We start from the raw sequence: 18269 nt of genomic DNA, 5'->3' as shown, positions 1-18269 counted from the left end.
TGAATGTATCAAACCAGTTGCTGTGATAAAAGTGTTTTGGTGTTGTGCACTATCCTCAAATAATAGCATGGTATTTTTATGCTGTAATAGCTACAGTAAATTGGACAGTGCAGTTAGATTAACAAGCTTAAGCTTTCTGCCCATATATATATATATGTCCTGTATATGTCCTGGGACATAGACATAGATTCCCCCCTGGCTTAGACATAGACTCCCCCTGGCTTAGACATAGACTCCCCCCAGCTTAGACAAGTATAAATACAGGATGGAGAGGAAGGACGGAAGAAAGCTGAGATACAGATCCACTACAGATGACGTGTAGAAGAGAGCAAATCAAGCCCTTATCTTTTAGCCTCTCCTCTCCATACTGTCATGCCCTGATCTGTTTCACCTGTTCCTGTGATTGTCTCCGCCCCCTCCAGGTGTCGCTTATTTTCCCCAGTGTATTTATCCCTGTGTTTCCTGTCTCTCTGTGCCAGTTCATCTTGTATGTTAGTCAAGTCAACCAGCGTGTTTTTCCTGTACTCCTTTTGCTGTTCTCTTTTTGCTAGTCTTCCCGGTTTTGACCCCTGCCTGACTCTGGACTACTTTCCCGCCTGCCTGATCATCCTGCCTGCCCTGACCTTGATTCTGCCTGCCCTTCAGTACCTTTTGGATTCTGAACTGGTTTTGACCCTTTTGCCTGTCCACGACTATTCTCTTGCCTTACAATATGTATTATTCCAATAGGGTAAGACTCCAACCATCTGCCTCCTGTGTCTGCATTTGGGTCTTGCCTTGTGTAATGATACATACAGCCTTCTACCATGGGAAAACACAAACTCAACTCAACTGTGTACTGTCAGTCAATGTCAGATATGACAATCATTTGATTGATAAGGAGATTGTTACTTTTTTTCTTTATCTGAATCTTTCTCTCTCTATGACAATCTCTATGGCCAATATGGGCTGTGTACCCATTGTCTAAGGCCATGGTGCTCAGCTTTGCCTGGTTCATCATGTTCATCATGTTCAAAACCACCCTATTATACGGTGCCTTCAGAAAGTATTCAGACCCCTTGACTTTTTCCACGGCTTTAAATTGATTAAATCTGTTTTTTTTGCCTCATCAATCTACACACAAGATTGTATGACAAAACAAAATACAGGTTTTTAGAAATGTTTGTTAATTTATAAAAAATGGAAATATCCCATTTACATAAGGATTCAGACCCTTTACTCAGTACTTTGTTGGAGCAACTTTGGCAGCGATTACAGCATCGAGTCTTCTTGGGTATGACGCTACAAGCTTGGCACACCTGTATTTAGGGAGTTTCTCCCATTCTTCTCTGCAGATCCTCTCAAGCTCTGTCAGGTTTGATGGGGAGCGATGCTGCACAGCTATATTCAGGTCTCTCCAGAGATGTTCGATCAGGTTCAAGTCCAGGCTCTGAATGGGCCACTCAAGGACATTCAGAGTATGTCCCGAAGCCACTCCTGAGTTGTCTTGGCTGTGTGCTTAAGGTCATTATCCTGTTGGAAGGTGAAACTTCGCCTCAGTCTGAGGTCCTGAGCGCTCTGCAGCAGGTTTTCATCATGAATCTCTCTGTACTTTGCTCCATTCATCTTTGCCTCGATCCTGACTAGTCTCCCAGTCTCTGCCGCTGAAAAACATCCCCACAATATGATGCTGCCACCACCATGCTCCACTGTAGGGATGATGCCAGGTTTCCTCCTGATGTGAAACTTGGCATTCAGGCCAAAGAGTTGCATCTTGGTTTCATCAGACCAGAGAATCTTGTTTCTCATTCACTAGTCACCTCTCTAACCGGCATCTGCTCTCCAATTTGGTGGCAACAAATCATTGATGCAACAAAGGTACACCCCATGGCTACTCTTCAGGTAGTATAAGCTCCCGGTAGAAAAAGGGCCAGTGTTTGGAGCCACTTTACTCATTGTCTTGATTCAAACAAGACCGAATGCAACGTTTCCACTGAGAAGTTTAGTTTATTACTGCATTTTCACCCACAAGTTGACGGAAAAATACACCAACCTCAAGAGACATCTGAAAGCGCATCATTCCAATATATACGCTCAGGTAATAACAGATTGATAATGCTGGCTAATTAGCTTGCTGCAACCTATCAGACCACTACTTATGACAGAACGTTGATTACAATTTACCTACAGTATGTCAAGCGGCAGGGCTCCAGACGGCAACCATTTAGTCACATTTTGCGATCCTTTGACTTGGCTCTGCGAGGTACATTTGTAATTGGTCACATCAGTGCGGGCAACCTTCATTGTATGGCCACCTCACTCAAAGTGAGTGCATTATCCTCATTATTTCTGTAATGAAAGTGTCTTCCCAGACCTTGGGCCTGTTTTGCTGAGGCCTGTCTTGCTGGGGCCTGCTGCTGTGTTGAATGAGCCACTTGAGGTGTCCTCTGGGAGAGAGAAAAAAGCCTTCTAATTGTATAATGTTTCTATATCCAATTATGGGAAAGACATAGCTTTGGAAGCAACTACTGTTGGTCACAGCTTTCTGTGGGTATAATTTTTATTTGTCATCTTAATATTGAGCTCAATAGAAACTATTCAACAACTGAGATTTGAAATTGCTTTAAATGTTGACTTTGGGCATGAAAAATGGTCCCTTTCCGCCCCTTTCTAAATTTTCGAACAGAAATGGGGTGTGCCTTTGGTGGTTCTTCGATATATCATTCTAGTCATGCGCACCGTGACCAACATTTAGTTTGTTAGCTAGTTTGTTAGCTAAGCTAGCCACTTTAGCTAGCCAGTAACTCTTCCAGTATGTGTTGACATCATTTTAAAGGATTTGTTATTGGACTGAAGCTGTAGAGATCCATAAGCAATGACACTTCTGTAACCAAATATCGTATTCATCCCTTTTTTTTTACGCATTAAATTACCTGGTATGGTGGTGCATTGATCAGTTATACAGTTTAAAGCTGTTCTTTTTGCGTTTTTGCCCAAAGTCTACTGTTAATTACGATATGAAACGTACGAAATGGTCAATTGCGCATCAGCCATTGCAAGTGCATAGGGTAGCAGGCTCCAATAGCAAAGTATTTTTAGCAAACAACATTTACTGTTAGATTAATACATGATTACTAGCAGTGGGTATTATATTTAGTGTTAGCAATCCAGCAAATTTGTTTTGAGTTCCTCATGGTGGTGAATTAGCCCCAAAATAAATGTGCCTATGATATTAGTGCACATAAAGATGTAGGAAAATTAATCTAAATTCAACAACACAATTCAGAAAATTCTGGAGTCCCATTTTGACATTAAAATATAACCCTAATAATCCCTATTGTCAACCTACAATTCATGGCAATCACAGGATTAGGTTGTACATCAAAATATGCTGAATCATGCATTCCTACTTAGACAGATGAAACAACTTATTTATTGAATAGCTTACCATCTCAGTAGTCTATTACACAGTGTCAGGCACTGTGGATGACTTTATAACTTGATTAAAAAAAATGTTTATATTGTGTGGTGCCGCAGAAAAAAATTGCTGCAACCAAATCATGAGCTGGTGCCACCAACTGAAAAAGTTAGTGGCACCAGTGTCACTAGGGGAAAATGTTAGTCTGGAGCCCTGTCAAGGGGTGTGATTTTTATCTGCTGCAGAGTAATGTGTTCTTCTACCAATTTGGCTGTTGGGAAGAGAATCATGGAATGTTATGCCGGAACATATGCTGGTAAGACAAGGCTATGTATGTTTGTGCACATGGAAGGCAATACAAATTTGACTGAACTAAAAGGGCATTAAGTTGACTAAAATGACCAACTGTTTTGGTCATTTTGACAATAACTAGACTAATTCATTATTTAAAAATGTGACAAAAACTTAGTGACCTATTAGTTAAAATAAATAAGACTAGACTAAATGTAAAAAGAGTGGCAAACACTGGCGCACACACACACACACACACACAATCAGACGCAGACTGTGAGATGTTATTGGATCGGCTGACAGTGCTCTTTACCAGGAAGTCACCCACAGCCAAATCAACCACATGTTAATGACCTCTATTAAAATTTCCTCCACACCAACAACAATGCAAGGCTCAGAGTGAGTGACCACAAAAACACCCCGACACACACACGCACATATGCACGCCTGCACACACAAACACATTGTTCTGCATCATTTGTTTGCAGAGCCTGTGTAATGCTATTTTCTCCCCATTCTCCCGCATTGCATTTGTAAAAAAGTCTGAAACGACTCCAGGTATTTTTTATTTCATCATAGTTGATATCAGAGGATATAAGCTTGTCATCCATATTTATGCATATAATTACATTCAAAATGCAGTGTGGAACACCCAGAGGTTCTGAACAAAAAAAATGAACATTTAATTAATGTCACCTTGTAAGAGAGAAGGAAATAAAGAAAATAACAGTTCTCTGGGAAATGGGAGGAATACAAGGTTTGTGTGTGTGTGTGTGTATGCGTGCGTGCAAGTTTGTGTGAGCGCACGTGGATATACGTAGATTGTCTGGCATTAACAACGCCTGTCTCTGTGTGGTACGCATGGGCTTCTTGAATCCCACTTCTTTCAACCTCCACTGTTTCCCTCACTTCTAAACGACATTCTGCCGCACTAATTAGCGTGCCTCACCGCAGTTTGCAAAAATGTACAGTTTTAAAATCACAGGTTCATGTAGGAGAAGGTGGGAGGAGGTGAGGTAGGGAGGGAGGGAGGGAAGAAGGGAGAGAGGGAGATGGCAATGATACCGCACATGAAAAACACCAAAGGAGAAGTCTTTTTTACCCTGCATTGCAATCTCTGTGTGATGCTCAGCTCAGTTTGAAACACAAACACACACAGTGAGAGATTCATCCACCTTCCTAGCCACTCTGACACATAATCAACACTTATACAACACTATAGCACACTCTAAACCTAGGGCTCGATTCAATCCGTATAGAGCTGAAGATCAGCGCTGTAGTGCGATTGAAATTGAAAGGTAATTTCAGATTTAACTGACATATGCAGCGTTTACCGTGAATGCATTCTCTGCAAATGCAGGAACATGGTATTTAAATGTCAATCAGGCTACGACACGGAACTTTAGCACTACGGAGTGATTCGAGCCCCTACACTCCAACATCTATCTCATAATTACTATTATCCACCCTGAGATAACAACACCCCAAATCAAAGTGGACCTCCTTCCTCAAACAACTCATATTGCCTCAAGTTACAAGCATTTCGCTACACTCGCATTAACATCTGCTAACCATGTGTATGTGACAAATAAAATTTGATTTTGATTTTATTTTATTTTTTAAGTTATGAGAGTTCTAAAATAGATTTTAGTAATGTGATTGGGTGTGCCGAGTCTCTTTTTCTAATTTGCTGAATTTATGGATTGATATCTAACACCTGCTCTAAGACATTGAATGTTCATATGCAATATGTTCCTATTTTGATCTACAGGACACCATGCAGATATGGGGCTGGTATATCTGAGGTTTATTTAAGGTGAAAAATAGAGAGACTTTCTAGAATATTCACATGGAGTGAGGTGTTGCTTTGTGAGGAGTTCACACAAAGCCTTCTGTCTGAATACAAAGCACGACCACAGAATGCTCGGACTGGTAAACAAACAGACCGATTTTAGTAGACATCGCTGTCAAGTAGAAGGAATGTGCTGAACATGTAGAAATACAAGTCTGACCACAATAAGCATCATGCGTACAATTCTATGTCTAGTTGTGGTGGGTAAACAGTAGCAGCATAGCTAATATAAAGATAATATTTTTTGATACACTATGAAATGTATAGGGTATATCCTTATCATTTGCACCATGCATAAGTCAATTCCACACGGATTCAATTTCTACTTGTGGTGGTTGTTAAGCAACAGCACAATTTATAAAGCCTAAAGAGCATCATATCCAGTATGCAATTAAACTTGTCAGCTACCTATCATCTGTCACCTGAACTAAGTGTAATTTAGTCATCAGTGATGCTTTGCCCCCAGCCTCATCCCAGATGGCGATAAAGCGTTTTCACATCAATGAGAGAAAAAACAGCTCATCTAAACGGGGAGGATGCCGTCCCATGTGCTCTCCGTCTGAGTTTCCTGTTATAGCCTATGGATGTGTCCCAAATGGCACCGTGCGGAGGCTGTGAATGACTGGTCCTGACGCCCATGCATACATGCACCACCAGATGGCCAGCACATCACACAACCCCCTCACAGGCAGCCCTTGGCCCCAGTGACAGGCATCTAGACTGGGGCAGTGTCGTTGCGTCTTTCCCCCACCACAGTCAGGTGGAGAGGTCTGTTGCCAAGATTCTCCGTTTCTCTGTGGCCCTGTTGCACCCCACAGATGGGAAAAGCAAAGCAGCTCCTCTGAAGGATGCAGACAGCATCACAGAATTGAATAGATGAGTGTTATATTGTATCTCTAAGGCCATAGCTCTCCAGTGGCGTCATTCCACCGGCCCTGGTGGTGCCCGTCCTCTAATACAGTAAACTCTGCTTTTGAGTCTGAAGCACAGTGGGACAGTGTACGTCAGCATAAAAAAAACACACACACACAATTCTGCCTCTGAGACACAGTGGGACTGAGTGCGTAAGCAGCCGCCCTCCTTCCGACAAACCTCACCACAGGCTCCTCAGTCCTCACTACTCACAAAGGAGTGAGTCAATGAAGGGGACCTGAAACTATAGGTCACTGCCAACAGAACCTTGAACCCCTATGGCATTATGACAGTACAGTTATCATGTATTCTAATTGGAACCAACAAGACGGTAAACAGCTTCTACCCCCAAGCCATAAGACTGCTAAATAGTTAGTCTGGGTAGCTATTTGGTTAACTATTTAACTATCTGCATTGACCGTTTTTGCGTAAACTTTTTGTAACTCACACATACGCTGCTGCTACTTTATTTATTTTTATGATCCTGTTGACTAGTCACTCTATTCCCATCTATATGTATCTACCTCAATTATTCGTACCCCTGCACTTCAACTCGGTACTGGTACCCCATGTATATAGCCAAGTTATTGTTACTCATTGTGTATTTATTATTACTTTGACATATGATTACTTTGCTATTATTTCTCTATTTTCTTTCTCTCTGCATTGTTGGGTAAGGCCCGTAAGTAAGCATTTTGCTGTTAGTCTACACCTGTTATTTACGAAGCATGTGACAAATAAACATTTTCCAAACCTTTGTGTGCGACAGTCCTGTAAAGTATCCCTGCCTGGCTCTTTTTCCCAATCACGGTGAAGTATCCAATCGCTTTCAGCTTTCCTGTCACTGACTGTCATTGACCACAAAAGGGGCCACAGATGGCCACGCAGATCCATAAAGCTCTACTCTCTCAGTAGGGAGGCCTTGTGTTTGCTGCGGTCTCAACTGACTCAACCGAAGTGTATAATACAATCCCTGCTGTGTTGTCTGGTGTTTCTCTACCAGACAGAGAGCTACAGGTGTACTGTTTTAATTTGATCACTATGTGGCAGGACATGCAAATTGTAGTGTATTTGAGGTTTAAAAAGCCTTCTAAAGATTGTAATTTGCACTTTAAAATGCCAGAGTTGATTTATCTTAACAAAACATGTACAAAAATGTACATTAATTATAACCCACATAAAAATTCACATTTCCTGTTGCTGCAAAATTATTTTTGTGCTGTGAGAAACTGGTCAAATTAATATAGAATATCTGTATAGACCTTCCCCAGAAATGTATTTCATGCAAGCTCTGAACAAAAGCATTGATTAGACCGTAAAAGTTAAATCGACTTCAATACAGAATGCAGAATCGGAAAAAAAGAATGCAGATCCACTGGAAACATGCTTACTGAATGATCCAAAGGAACAGTAATTTTACTCTGTTTGTATTATTTATGGAGGGATGACAACATAAATTATCCTTTTCCGGATTCTTTAAGAAGGGAACAGAACTCTCTCTGTTAGACCACACCTCTATAGACCATATAGTTCAATTGTCCTAGCTACAATCTCCTTGATCAACTATTGATTGACTCAATATCCTCAGTCTTCGCCAGGCATAAACTGTACAATACAATTTAACTTCATGACTTAATGAGCAGAAGCTTAATCATCAATTATCCACAAGCTACTGTGCCTCACATCTGACAGAGAGCCATCTATCAAGGAATTTGTTTTAACACCGAGTTGCTATAAGATGTGTGTTCTGTTCCTTCATCATTTTGATCGTTTTAACTCACTTGCTAAGAAGCATGGCGAAAGGGAATACTGCACTTGATAAATCATTCCAGAATTGACGCATCGATGTGAGCTATGTCTGTCTCCTATGGCCCCTGGTCAAAGGTAGTGCACTACATTGGGAAAAGGGTACAATTTTAGATGCAAACTATATTTCACCGAGGATTGGCACTTAACAAAGGCATAGTAAAGTCACAGTTCATATGATGTGTGATCATATTCTGATCTTATTCACATCCTCACATGTCTTGAATAAGATGGTGCTAATGGATTCTGAAGCTGACATGCTGTAACACTCCATGATGACATGTTCTGTCTGTGGGATCACTTCATCATCAGCAATACACACACACACACAAATACACACAGACACACACGCAGACTGTACACTTCTCTATCAGGTCCATCGTTGACATGATCCTTACCTAACAACATCACTCCCAGTGTAATGTCCTGTCTCTGAATTATTAAATTATTCACACAGGCCTCCTCTCCTTTACGCTTAGAGAACAGGTGTTAATTAAGTAGCTATGTATAGGACGTAGGGGCTTCTCTTCATAGGTTTCAAGAAAGGTCAAAGTTCTCCATGTGGCGTACGGAAGTTATCGCACTGACAAAGTGACAGAGGTCTCTGTGAACAAACGCCGTAGAGGAGCAGAGCTTCAAACAGCTAATGTGGGCAGCTAATGCAAGCCTCCCAGGTGGATAATTATTCCAGCCCGACCAAAGCCAAATGAAATGTACAGAACCGGAACTAGAGGCAAGTGGAGGTAGGTGGGGATGGGATGCAACCTGTTTCCGGTAACTGTTGTCTTCTCTTTTTTTTTTAAAGTGTTTTTCCCCCTGTATATTACACTTCCTATCCAACATGACACCATCTTAAAGACATAGTGTAGACACTTACAGACATAGCAACCCACTCATAAACATAAACACACACACATGTACACACATGTACACATGTACACACACAAAGACACACAAACACAGTATTTGGAGTACTGGGTCATGAAACAGGAATACGACATCATCTCAGCTGGGACCAATTAGTTACAGAGAGCTTTGAATCGTCAGCCAAAGCCGAGAACTGAATTTAATCTCACTCTATCTTAGCTCCATCTCTTTCTGCCTCTCGTTAAACCTGAATACTAATTTCACATTAACAGCACGCCTCTACCAGCACGTCTCACATCTATCTACCAGCACGTCTCATATCTATCTACCAGCACGTCTCACATCTATCTAACATCTATCTACCAGCACGTCTCACATCTATCTACCAGCACGTCTCACATCTATCTACCAGCACTTCTCACATCTATCTACAAGCACGTCTCACATCTATCTACCAGCAGGTATATGCAGGCATAGGCACAGAAAAAATACGAATTCAACACCTGATACCTAATGTGCAAAGTGAATAATACTGTGTGGCTCATAGCTAAAAAGACTGCATAGCTGCTTCCTCCAAGGCTCGCTTCGGAACCTGCGATGACTGAAAGAAACTGACCAAAACTAAGTTGTCCTATTTGCTGGTGGGTAATGGTAGCCTACCTTAACCTCAACTGTTTGTCATGTGTAATATATTATACATAATCAAATATCACATTGTATGAGGATTTATTAGTATTATTTATTTTTATTTTTATTACACATGGAGGGGTGGGGGCTTAGACTCCTATGGGTGGGGTGTGAGATGACGAGGTGTAAATTTACCTGTATGGACCATAGACGGTATAGAAATAACTGGACACAGTCATAACCAGTTAATGAACGGATTTCTATGAGAAACGTACCTGGATGGAAACGTCACTGTAGGAGCCCCCGATGACTCCAGAAATGGCCAGAGGGACATCATCCTGGATGGGGTTGGATCCGTCTGGACAGATGAACCCAGGCTCGTGCACCTTAGTGAGGGAGGCTCGTACAAACTCCAGGCTCTGCTCCAGAGCGTAGGTGTCCTTAGAGCAGGTGTCCAGGATGTGGGCTCCCAGCCTGAGGCCTGGCAGCAGCCTCTCGTCTGCGTTGATCTCGTCCAGCGCTAAAAGCATCGCCTCCAGTCTCTGGATCCCTCGTTGCTCGTTGATCTTCCCACAGTCCTCCACCCCCTCACCCTTCTCGTGCACCGGGAACAGTCCGCCGATCACCAGGTCCCCGTCGATGGTGATCTCCCTCTTGGTGGAAGGGGGGAATCTGTTGTTAGGGCTGGCCAGGGCCTCAGAGATGAGCAGGTCAAAGAGGAGCAGGTGAAGGGACCACCAAAGGGCAGCCTTGGCCCAGAGCCCAGGGCAGAGGAGGCCGGTGGTGGGCATGGTGAGGTAGTCTAGCTGGGGTCAGTGTAGTGGGTCGTGGGTAAGTGGGTGTAGGAGTGAGACACAGAATGGTCTTACAGGGGCTGAGGCTGGGTGAGGTGGATCACTCTAGAGCCTACTCTTGGCACTCATGTCATCTTGGTTATTCACTGCAAGTGGAGGAGAGGAAAATGAATAATATATCATTGTTCATGTTACATTTCCAGTAGTGTTATGGTACTTCAGTTATAAAAGTGACTGATACAAATTTGTAATTAAAATAGCATTTTCGCCCCCTCCAAAATAAAAGCACAGAATTTATTCCAAACAATCCAAATTGAGGTTCACAGATGCTATTTGCTCCTACTCATGGCAGGAAGGTGTGAAAATCCAGACTTTCCTCACTACCTCCAGTCTAGTTTAAAGGGAAACTTCACAATTTTGTCAACAAGGCTCTTTATCCACTTCCCCAGAGTCAGAAGAACTTGTGGATACCATTTTTATCTCTGTGTCCAGTATGAAGGAAGTTAGAGTTAGTTGCGCTTACGCTATGGCTGGATGTCTATGGGTATCATAGACCTCCAGACATTGCGCTAACGCTAGTTAGCATTGGCTTTTGAAACTACCTCTAACTGCCTTCATACTGGACACAGAGACATACAAATGGTATACACAAGTTCATCTGTCTCTGGGGAAGTGGCCTTGTTGCCAAAATCCCGAAGTATCCCTTTAAGGTGTAAAGGGAAAAGATGTCTTCATTTTTCCCACACATCTTTGAACAACCTCTACATGTTGATTTACAGCCCTTCTATAAGAGCTCTCAATCTTAAAGACTGGCTGCAGGTGGTTGTGACTCTCGGCAAATTCCTCAAGATGCACTTCACCCCAGCAACTTATCTTGTGCCACATAACCAGACTGTCAGCCATCTCAACAGATGAGTGAGTATGTCGCTCGTCCTCAGCAAGCCACTGTGTGTGTGTGTCTATGTGTGTGTATTTGTGACCCGTTTCAGGAAACTAGGCATATGTCGCATGTCACTACTTCACAGAAGAGGCATTTGAATGTAATTTATTTATCAAAATGTGTTTTTTGGCAGAAATGGCTTCTGGAACATGTGAACTTTCATCTGCCTTAATAAAAATTGAGGATGTCATCTGTAAATACTAATAAAATTGTTAAATTACGAGCTTAGTTGGTTTACCCACAAAAAAAGACAGGGAACCTTCCCGCTAGCCATGATTGGCTGAGATAATGGATGGGCTGAACGTGCAGATAGATGAGTTCAGATTGGTCTGCCATTTAGCATGCTTCTGTCTATAATGTGAGCTCTGCAGTATGTGTAGATAATCCTTGCTACCACTACTTTTTTAAAGATATAATGTTATCCATGGAGAACTGCAAAAGTGTTGCTACTCCTCTCAACAACATTGCTGCCCTGAGTTTAGCAGGCACTATCGACCAAGATTAGTGGGGAAAAGTTTTGATGGACTACTTTCTGCACACAGTCAATGTGAACCGGAGTGACTTGACATAACGCAGGCCAAACAAGCTGTACAAACAAAACCGAGTTAAATGGGTTCCAGTCTGCCATAAAGCATTCACCCATGTACACGGGTAATTATACGTTTCTAATTTTGTCAGAAAGTCATTTTCATTGCAAGTTAAAGTGTACTGTTCGCTGGCTAGCGAACGTTAGTTTGCTGGCTCGCTAGCTAATCCATTTGAATTGCTAGTTGTAGCATAGCATTAGCTAGCTAGCTCACATTGAACCTAGTTGGTTAGCTTTAACTACCTGTAGATACATACTAGAGCATTTCATAAATGGTGGCTAGCTATGACAATCAGTTTTGTATTGCTAGTAGTATGGGTTGGGAGTATGGTTCATTGTTTAGCTAGCTACATGTCTTAAGAAAAGACTCCACTTTGCCAGATGATTACATGACCCATCAAGTTAGCCAGGTGTGTCTGTGGGTGATTACGGCCATATATTGTATTTCATGAACATGTGTATGTGTCTAGACAATAGTGACCAAACCACTTAGCTAAATGTGGCTGGGGGGGTGGTTATCGCATTTCTTTCATGTCCCATCAATTTAGACAAGTGTGTCTGGTAGGGGTGTGCTGATATGGCCATACTCATATTCGTAATCGTATCTGTAAATTGACACATGACAGTTGGATAGGATGATACATGTGATCAGAAAAAACTGAAGGGTTTTAATATGTCTAAATAGTTATTGGTAATTTATCTCCCTGCATGTTCTCACTGCAAAAAAAAGATGCAGCTCGCGTAGGTGTCAGTGCGTATGTATGTCTGTGTCCTCATTTTGTTGCAGGCAACCAAGTTTGCTGTCACTCAGTCAGAATGTGCATTAGCATTTTAGCTTTTTTCCCTACCCTTGCCCAACTTATTAGATATTACGCACATTGATAGCTTGATAGCAAATGTCCTCGCAATGTGATTTATCATAGTAGCAGGCAGTAACAATCTAAATGATCAGACCGAGAACATGCAAAGAAAAGTGATCCTGAAATTATGAGGAGAAACAGATCTTCACTCTATCCAATCAGAGCAGTAGTATCAACAGCAGCAGTATGAAGTATCAAGCCAGTTGAGTTATTTAGACCACGCAAACGAGTGACTCAAAGACAGTACAGTATGGTTCCGAAACTCTCTGACTAACACATGAGAAACATCCTTGCTGGCACCCGAAAAAAATACTAGGATCATAACTGTATCCAGAAAATTGCCCATATCCGTTATTATACTTTGTCCGACTACTCGGCACACCCCTAGTGTCTTGGTAAGCATCATCTAATAATTATAAAATATTTATCTGGAAACTTTCTATTTTTTATATTGCTACTATGCAAATATAGAAGTAACCATTTCACTGTGACAAATAATTGTGATTTTATTTGTGTGTTTATCATAGATGGTAATGTGAAGAACAACACAACCTGCAGCAAGGTCAGATTAGGATATAGGCCAAGGGCTAGAAGTGTATTTTAACCTGGAGTTTTTCTTATTGTGGGCTAGGACTTTCACAATTTTTAGTTTTGAAATGTTTGGTTGTTTACTACACTATCTTACTCATTCTGTTTAGCACATGGCCTCACATGTGAATCCTTAAAGAGATGGGTGAGGCTAAGGCTTAAGAGGGTGTAAACGATGCTGAATATGTGTAGACAAAGAAGAGCTCTCCAGGAGATGTACCAAAACATCCAAGGGCCATTTTCTCAAAAGTTCATTCACTTTCAAAGCAGAATTACTGTCCAATTGTTCCTCAACTGCAGTGTATGACATATAATTTGTAGCTCTGATACTCTACTTTTATCCAATGTAAAAAACGCAATTTCAAATGTTGCTACATAAGACCGAATCGAGGTGGTTGGTCACGTTCCACTCCTCTGCCTGGATTTCCCAGCACCCCAATCTACTGCCCTCTAGACATTTAAATACCTATATTCTCCCATTTTTTCCTAATTCATCATCTCTTTTTCTCTGTCTTTCCCACAGTCACACAGACTCTACCTCTGTCTTTCTCTCTCTCCCACAGCCACACAGACTCTACCTCTGAGTTTCTCTCCCACCCTTCCTCTTTCTACCATTTTGCGCATAATTAAAAAAATAATAATAAATGACAATGCTTCAGTTAAAGTACAACTGGTTCATGTGGTTCCTGTTAGCCTGATAGCCTTGTCTGCATCCTAAATGGAACCATATTCCCTATAGTGCACTACTTTTGAACATGACCCACATGGCTCGTGGCAAAAGAAGTGGACTAGGTAGGGAATGTGGTGCCATTTCGGATGCACAACTTAATCTGTCAATTATAATGCTCCCTGAGTATGTTAACCTTTCCATGTGTTTGTGCTCTTCATCGAAACATGATAGAAAGTCAAATTCTGGGCAGTCCAATCTATCATCTGTGTGCATGTCACGTGTCACTTGTTGATAGATATCACATTCCTAAAGTTAGCATTTTCCACCTTGGCAAGTTTATTGACTGTATTTGTAGCAATAGCAGTGGGAAAGACTTCCACATAAAACATGAAAAAAAGGGCAGCACATGTTTCATACTAGTGTAGAAAGTGATGTACTGTTATTGTCTCCTCGGCATGAGAGGGCGTAATCACTCTGAAATACTTGACCTGGGAAAAGATTATTGGGGTTCATGCATGTTCCCGGGTGGTCTTTTGAACTAGCGGGTAAAAACGGGTAACTTCTACTAAAACGTTGATTAATGTGCACTGTCCCTGTAAAAATAAACTACATTCAAAACTATGCAACCAAACAGACTTACGAAAGGACTATACAATTACAAGTGAGTGGAATAACAAACAGACTAAACAGCTAAAATGTGAGAAGAATTAAATTTGATATCTGATTCAAGATATATCAATAATTCAAGAATGTCAGACTCGGAGGAGGATAGGAGAGGCGAGAGGAAAGGCGAGAGCTTGCTGCTGTTAACAAAGTGATATATTATAAAGTGGATCTTCTCCAACCATTTCAGGGTGATGGAAAGGACAAGGAGAGTTTTTACTCTAAGGATTTTTTTTTTTGGGGGGGGGGGATTAGCTGTCAAAGCTTGTGCTGACACAACAGACAATGATTTAGCCACAATCCTTCCAACCAAACTGGATTTCTCTGCCACAAGCAACTCAATTTTCTATGGGGAAACTATTGGAAAGTTTGATGTTTTTGGTGGAAAGCAATACTTAGCTCTTTTTCAGAGGTAACGCTAGGCCCAGACTCCCATGAAAAACATTAGACGTTTATGCAGCTGAACTCACACGTCTAACTCAGGAAGCTTTTCCTGGCTACAATGATGCTGCCATCCAAATTGAACATTTTAGACATTTTGTAGCTGGTTTGGATCTGGTGCTTCAGGCTAAGTGCCATGAACATGGGGCTGCTACTCTGGAACAGACACTTGTAATTGTTAGCCAGAGAGTACAGGATGAAGTTCATTTTAGCTCCCCAAGTCTAATGGTTAACATGCCTGCCACATCTAACCCCTCATGCCAGGCTTCACCTGGTGAAACCACACCCACCGCTTCATGTGATGAAGCTTCATGGGATGGCTAATCAAAATTAATAGAGGCCCTTACAACCGACATCAAAGCACTGCAAAGTGATTTTTCAGGACTACGTAAAGAACAACAGGTGATGAAACTGGTTTTGTCAATGCAACAACAGAGGCAGGATGACCCACAACAGGATTCAAGAGGCCGTCCCAGTCAACGGTAGCTCACCTACTCCAGACTACAGCTCGTCTCATCAGAGGAAACTAGGTACACAGTGCAACGTTACTCACACCAACCATAAGGGCAATGTGATAGCGATGGTGGACAGCATGATGGCTGTGGTAGACCTTCCCAAGACTACAGACAGTACTCTACAGACATAACAATGTTGGACGTCATGAACGGGGCTACAGCAGCTCTGGCTACAACAGACCTCAGACACCCATCAGTATGTATCTACAGACAGGGATAGGGACACAGTTACTATGACCACAAGAACAACAATAGGAGATGGCCCAAAAATGAGGACATCCGTTTGATAATTCACACACTCAAGACCAGGGAAATGAGTACTAGTTGGTACTGTGGGTCAAGTGCCAGGTCATCCCTCAAACAAGGCTCAAACTATCCATTGGTTACTGACAGGTTCCCATGGTTTCTACAGACAGGGACAAGACAGCCTTTAACACAGGGAGTGGGGTCTACCAGTTTAAAGTCATGCTTGTCCAACACACCGCCGACGTTACAACACCTCATGGAACTTGTCTTCTGTGGTTGTCACTGGAACCAGTGCCTCATTTACCTGGATGACGTCATTGTGTTCAGCAGGAAGTGTAAAGAACACATGTTTTCCAGAGATTCAGGTCAGCAGGTTTGAAGCTGAAGCCGTCAAAACGCACCTTTGCTCAGAGCCAAGTGACAATTCTAGGTCATGTTGTGTCTGCCCAGGGCTTGAGACCAGATCCCAGAAATGTGGAGCATGTCAAAAATGTACCTCTCCCATCCTTTCCTACAGAAGTCAGGGCATTTGTTGGTTTGTGCACTTATTACATGAGGTTTGGAACTTTGCCCAAATCGCAGCCCCACTGCACAAGCTCACACTCAAGGACGTTCCTTTTGAGTAGTCAAGGGAGACAGATGAGGTTTTCAAATACGTGAGACAGACCCTCTCAGTGCCACCTATCGTGTCATTCCCTGACTTTTCCCGAGCCCTTCCTAATTCACTGTGATGCATCCGAGATGGCAGTTGGTGCTGTTCTCAGTCAAGTGCAGAATGGCAGAGAATCAGTGATCACCTATGCTAGTCACATGTTCAACCCATCTGAGAGAAACTGGTCCACATATGACAAGGAACTCTACGCTATAGCGTGGTCCATCTGATATTTCATACACTATCTGGGAGGCAATCCGTTCAAGGTCGTAACTGATCACATACCACACGTGTGGCTCAGGATGATCCCATTGGACAACGACCCTATATGGCAGAGAGCACGATGGGCACTGGAACTCAATGTTTACAACTACGTGGTCAAGAAGAAACATGCCAATGGCAGTGAGTTGTCATGCTGCCCAGCCTGTCTGACATCTCCTCAAAGTCCCCATCACAGTACGCCTCCTCTGTAACATCCAGACTATTGTTGGCCTTCGCTGATGCCAACTCCCAGTTACAGCTGGCTCGGAGGAAAAAAACAGAAGGAGCAATACGACAAGGGAACTTTTTTCAAACCATTTTAAGTTGGGGATCTGGTTTTCATGACTGATCCAGCAAAGCTGCACTGCAAACTATCCCTATGTTGGAAGGGCCCATCCAAAATCCTACATCTGTTCGACACAGATGGACAGCCTGGTGTAACATGCAGGGTACTGGATTTGAAATCACCTCAAACTACCCCGAAATGTATCCATCACAATAGACTGAAACCACTCTATGGTGATGTTGCAGAGAAGCCACAAGTGTTAGCAGGGTTTTGTACCTTCAGCCCAATCCCATACCCCCTTCTCACTGCCCTCTAAGCACCATTACCTTTCCGTCACCCACTATCTCATGGGCATGGTTTGAGACAGGCAGCCCCACTGTCAGCTACTCCTGAGACTCCAAGCACTCCACCAGGGACCCCCAGGGCACCAGACTTTCCCTTTGTCCCCTGATGCTCCTGCCTGTTCCCCTTTGAATCAGGCTGCAACCCCTGTGGACATTGCTCAGGATAGTCCCTCACCAGGAGCGGACATAATCACTCTATGTAATACTTGACCTCGGAAAAGGTTATTGGTATTCATTCACGTTCCCAGGTGGTCTTTTGAACTATCATTTGTATGACTTGTTCTATGTGAAGCTAGCAGTTGGATATTAAATATTAATCTTCTAAGAGAGGTTGTTTGGCTAATCTTTATATTGACGCCTTATACTACAATCTAACATGAAAACTCCATGAGATCCTACAGTAAACTCCATGAGACATAAGATGGGAGACTGGACACACGCAAGGCGTAGGAGATCGGGGAGGAAGTCTGGCCACCCTTCATCTATCCGAGAAGATGCAATCCAGCTATCAAACAGCTTTGCCCCGCTTGAGATGGACCTACCAGCCCAGGGAGTCAGCATGTATCCTGGGTGTATACCAACAGGCCGCCCAGTGGCATCCTCTTCAACGGCCACCATAGTTCAGCAGGTCGCTTACCCATCGGACTCCATCACGACCACCATCAATGTAG

The 18269-nt window shown here is 42.5% G+C and overlaps 1 protein-coding gene across 1 annotated transcript in view; it reads right to left on the bottom strand.

Annotated features, from left to right (window-relative positions):
* The window catches only part of LOC110494073 (metabotropic glutamate receptor 2), a 60011-nt gene that overhangs the window by 26922 nt on the left and 14820 nt on the right, over positions 1-18269 (bottom strand). The window contains exon 2 of the mRNA XM_021568769.2: positions 10028-10692. Coding sequence (XP_021424444.1) covers positions 10028-10543 — 516 coding nt within the window. The 5' untranslated portion in view covers positions 10544-10692. The remainder of the gene's footprint in view (positions 1-10027; positions 10693-18269) is intronic.

This window comes from Oncorhynchus mykiss, chromosome 17, assembly GCF_013265735.2.
Source record: "Oncorhynchus mykiss isolate Arlee chromosome 17, USDA_OmykA_1.1, whole genome shotgun sequence".
NCBI lineage: Eukaryota > Metazoa > Chordata > Actinopteri > Salmoniformes > Salmonidae > Oncorhynchus > Oncorhynchus mykiss.
The sequence above is the reverse complement of the archived record's forward strand: the minus strand, read 5'-3'. Positions and strand labels throughout refer to the sequence as shown.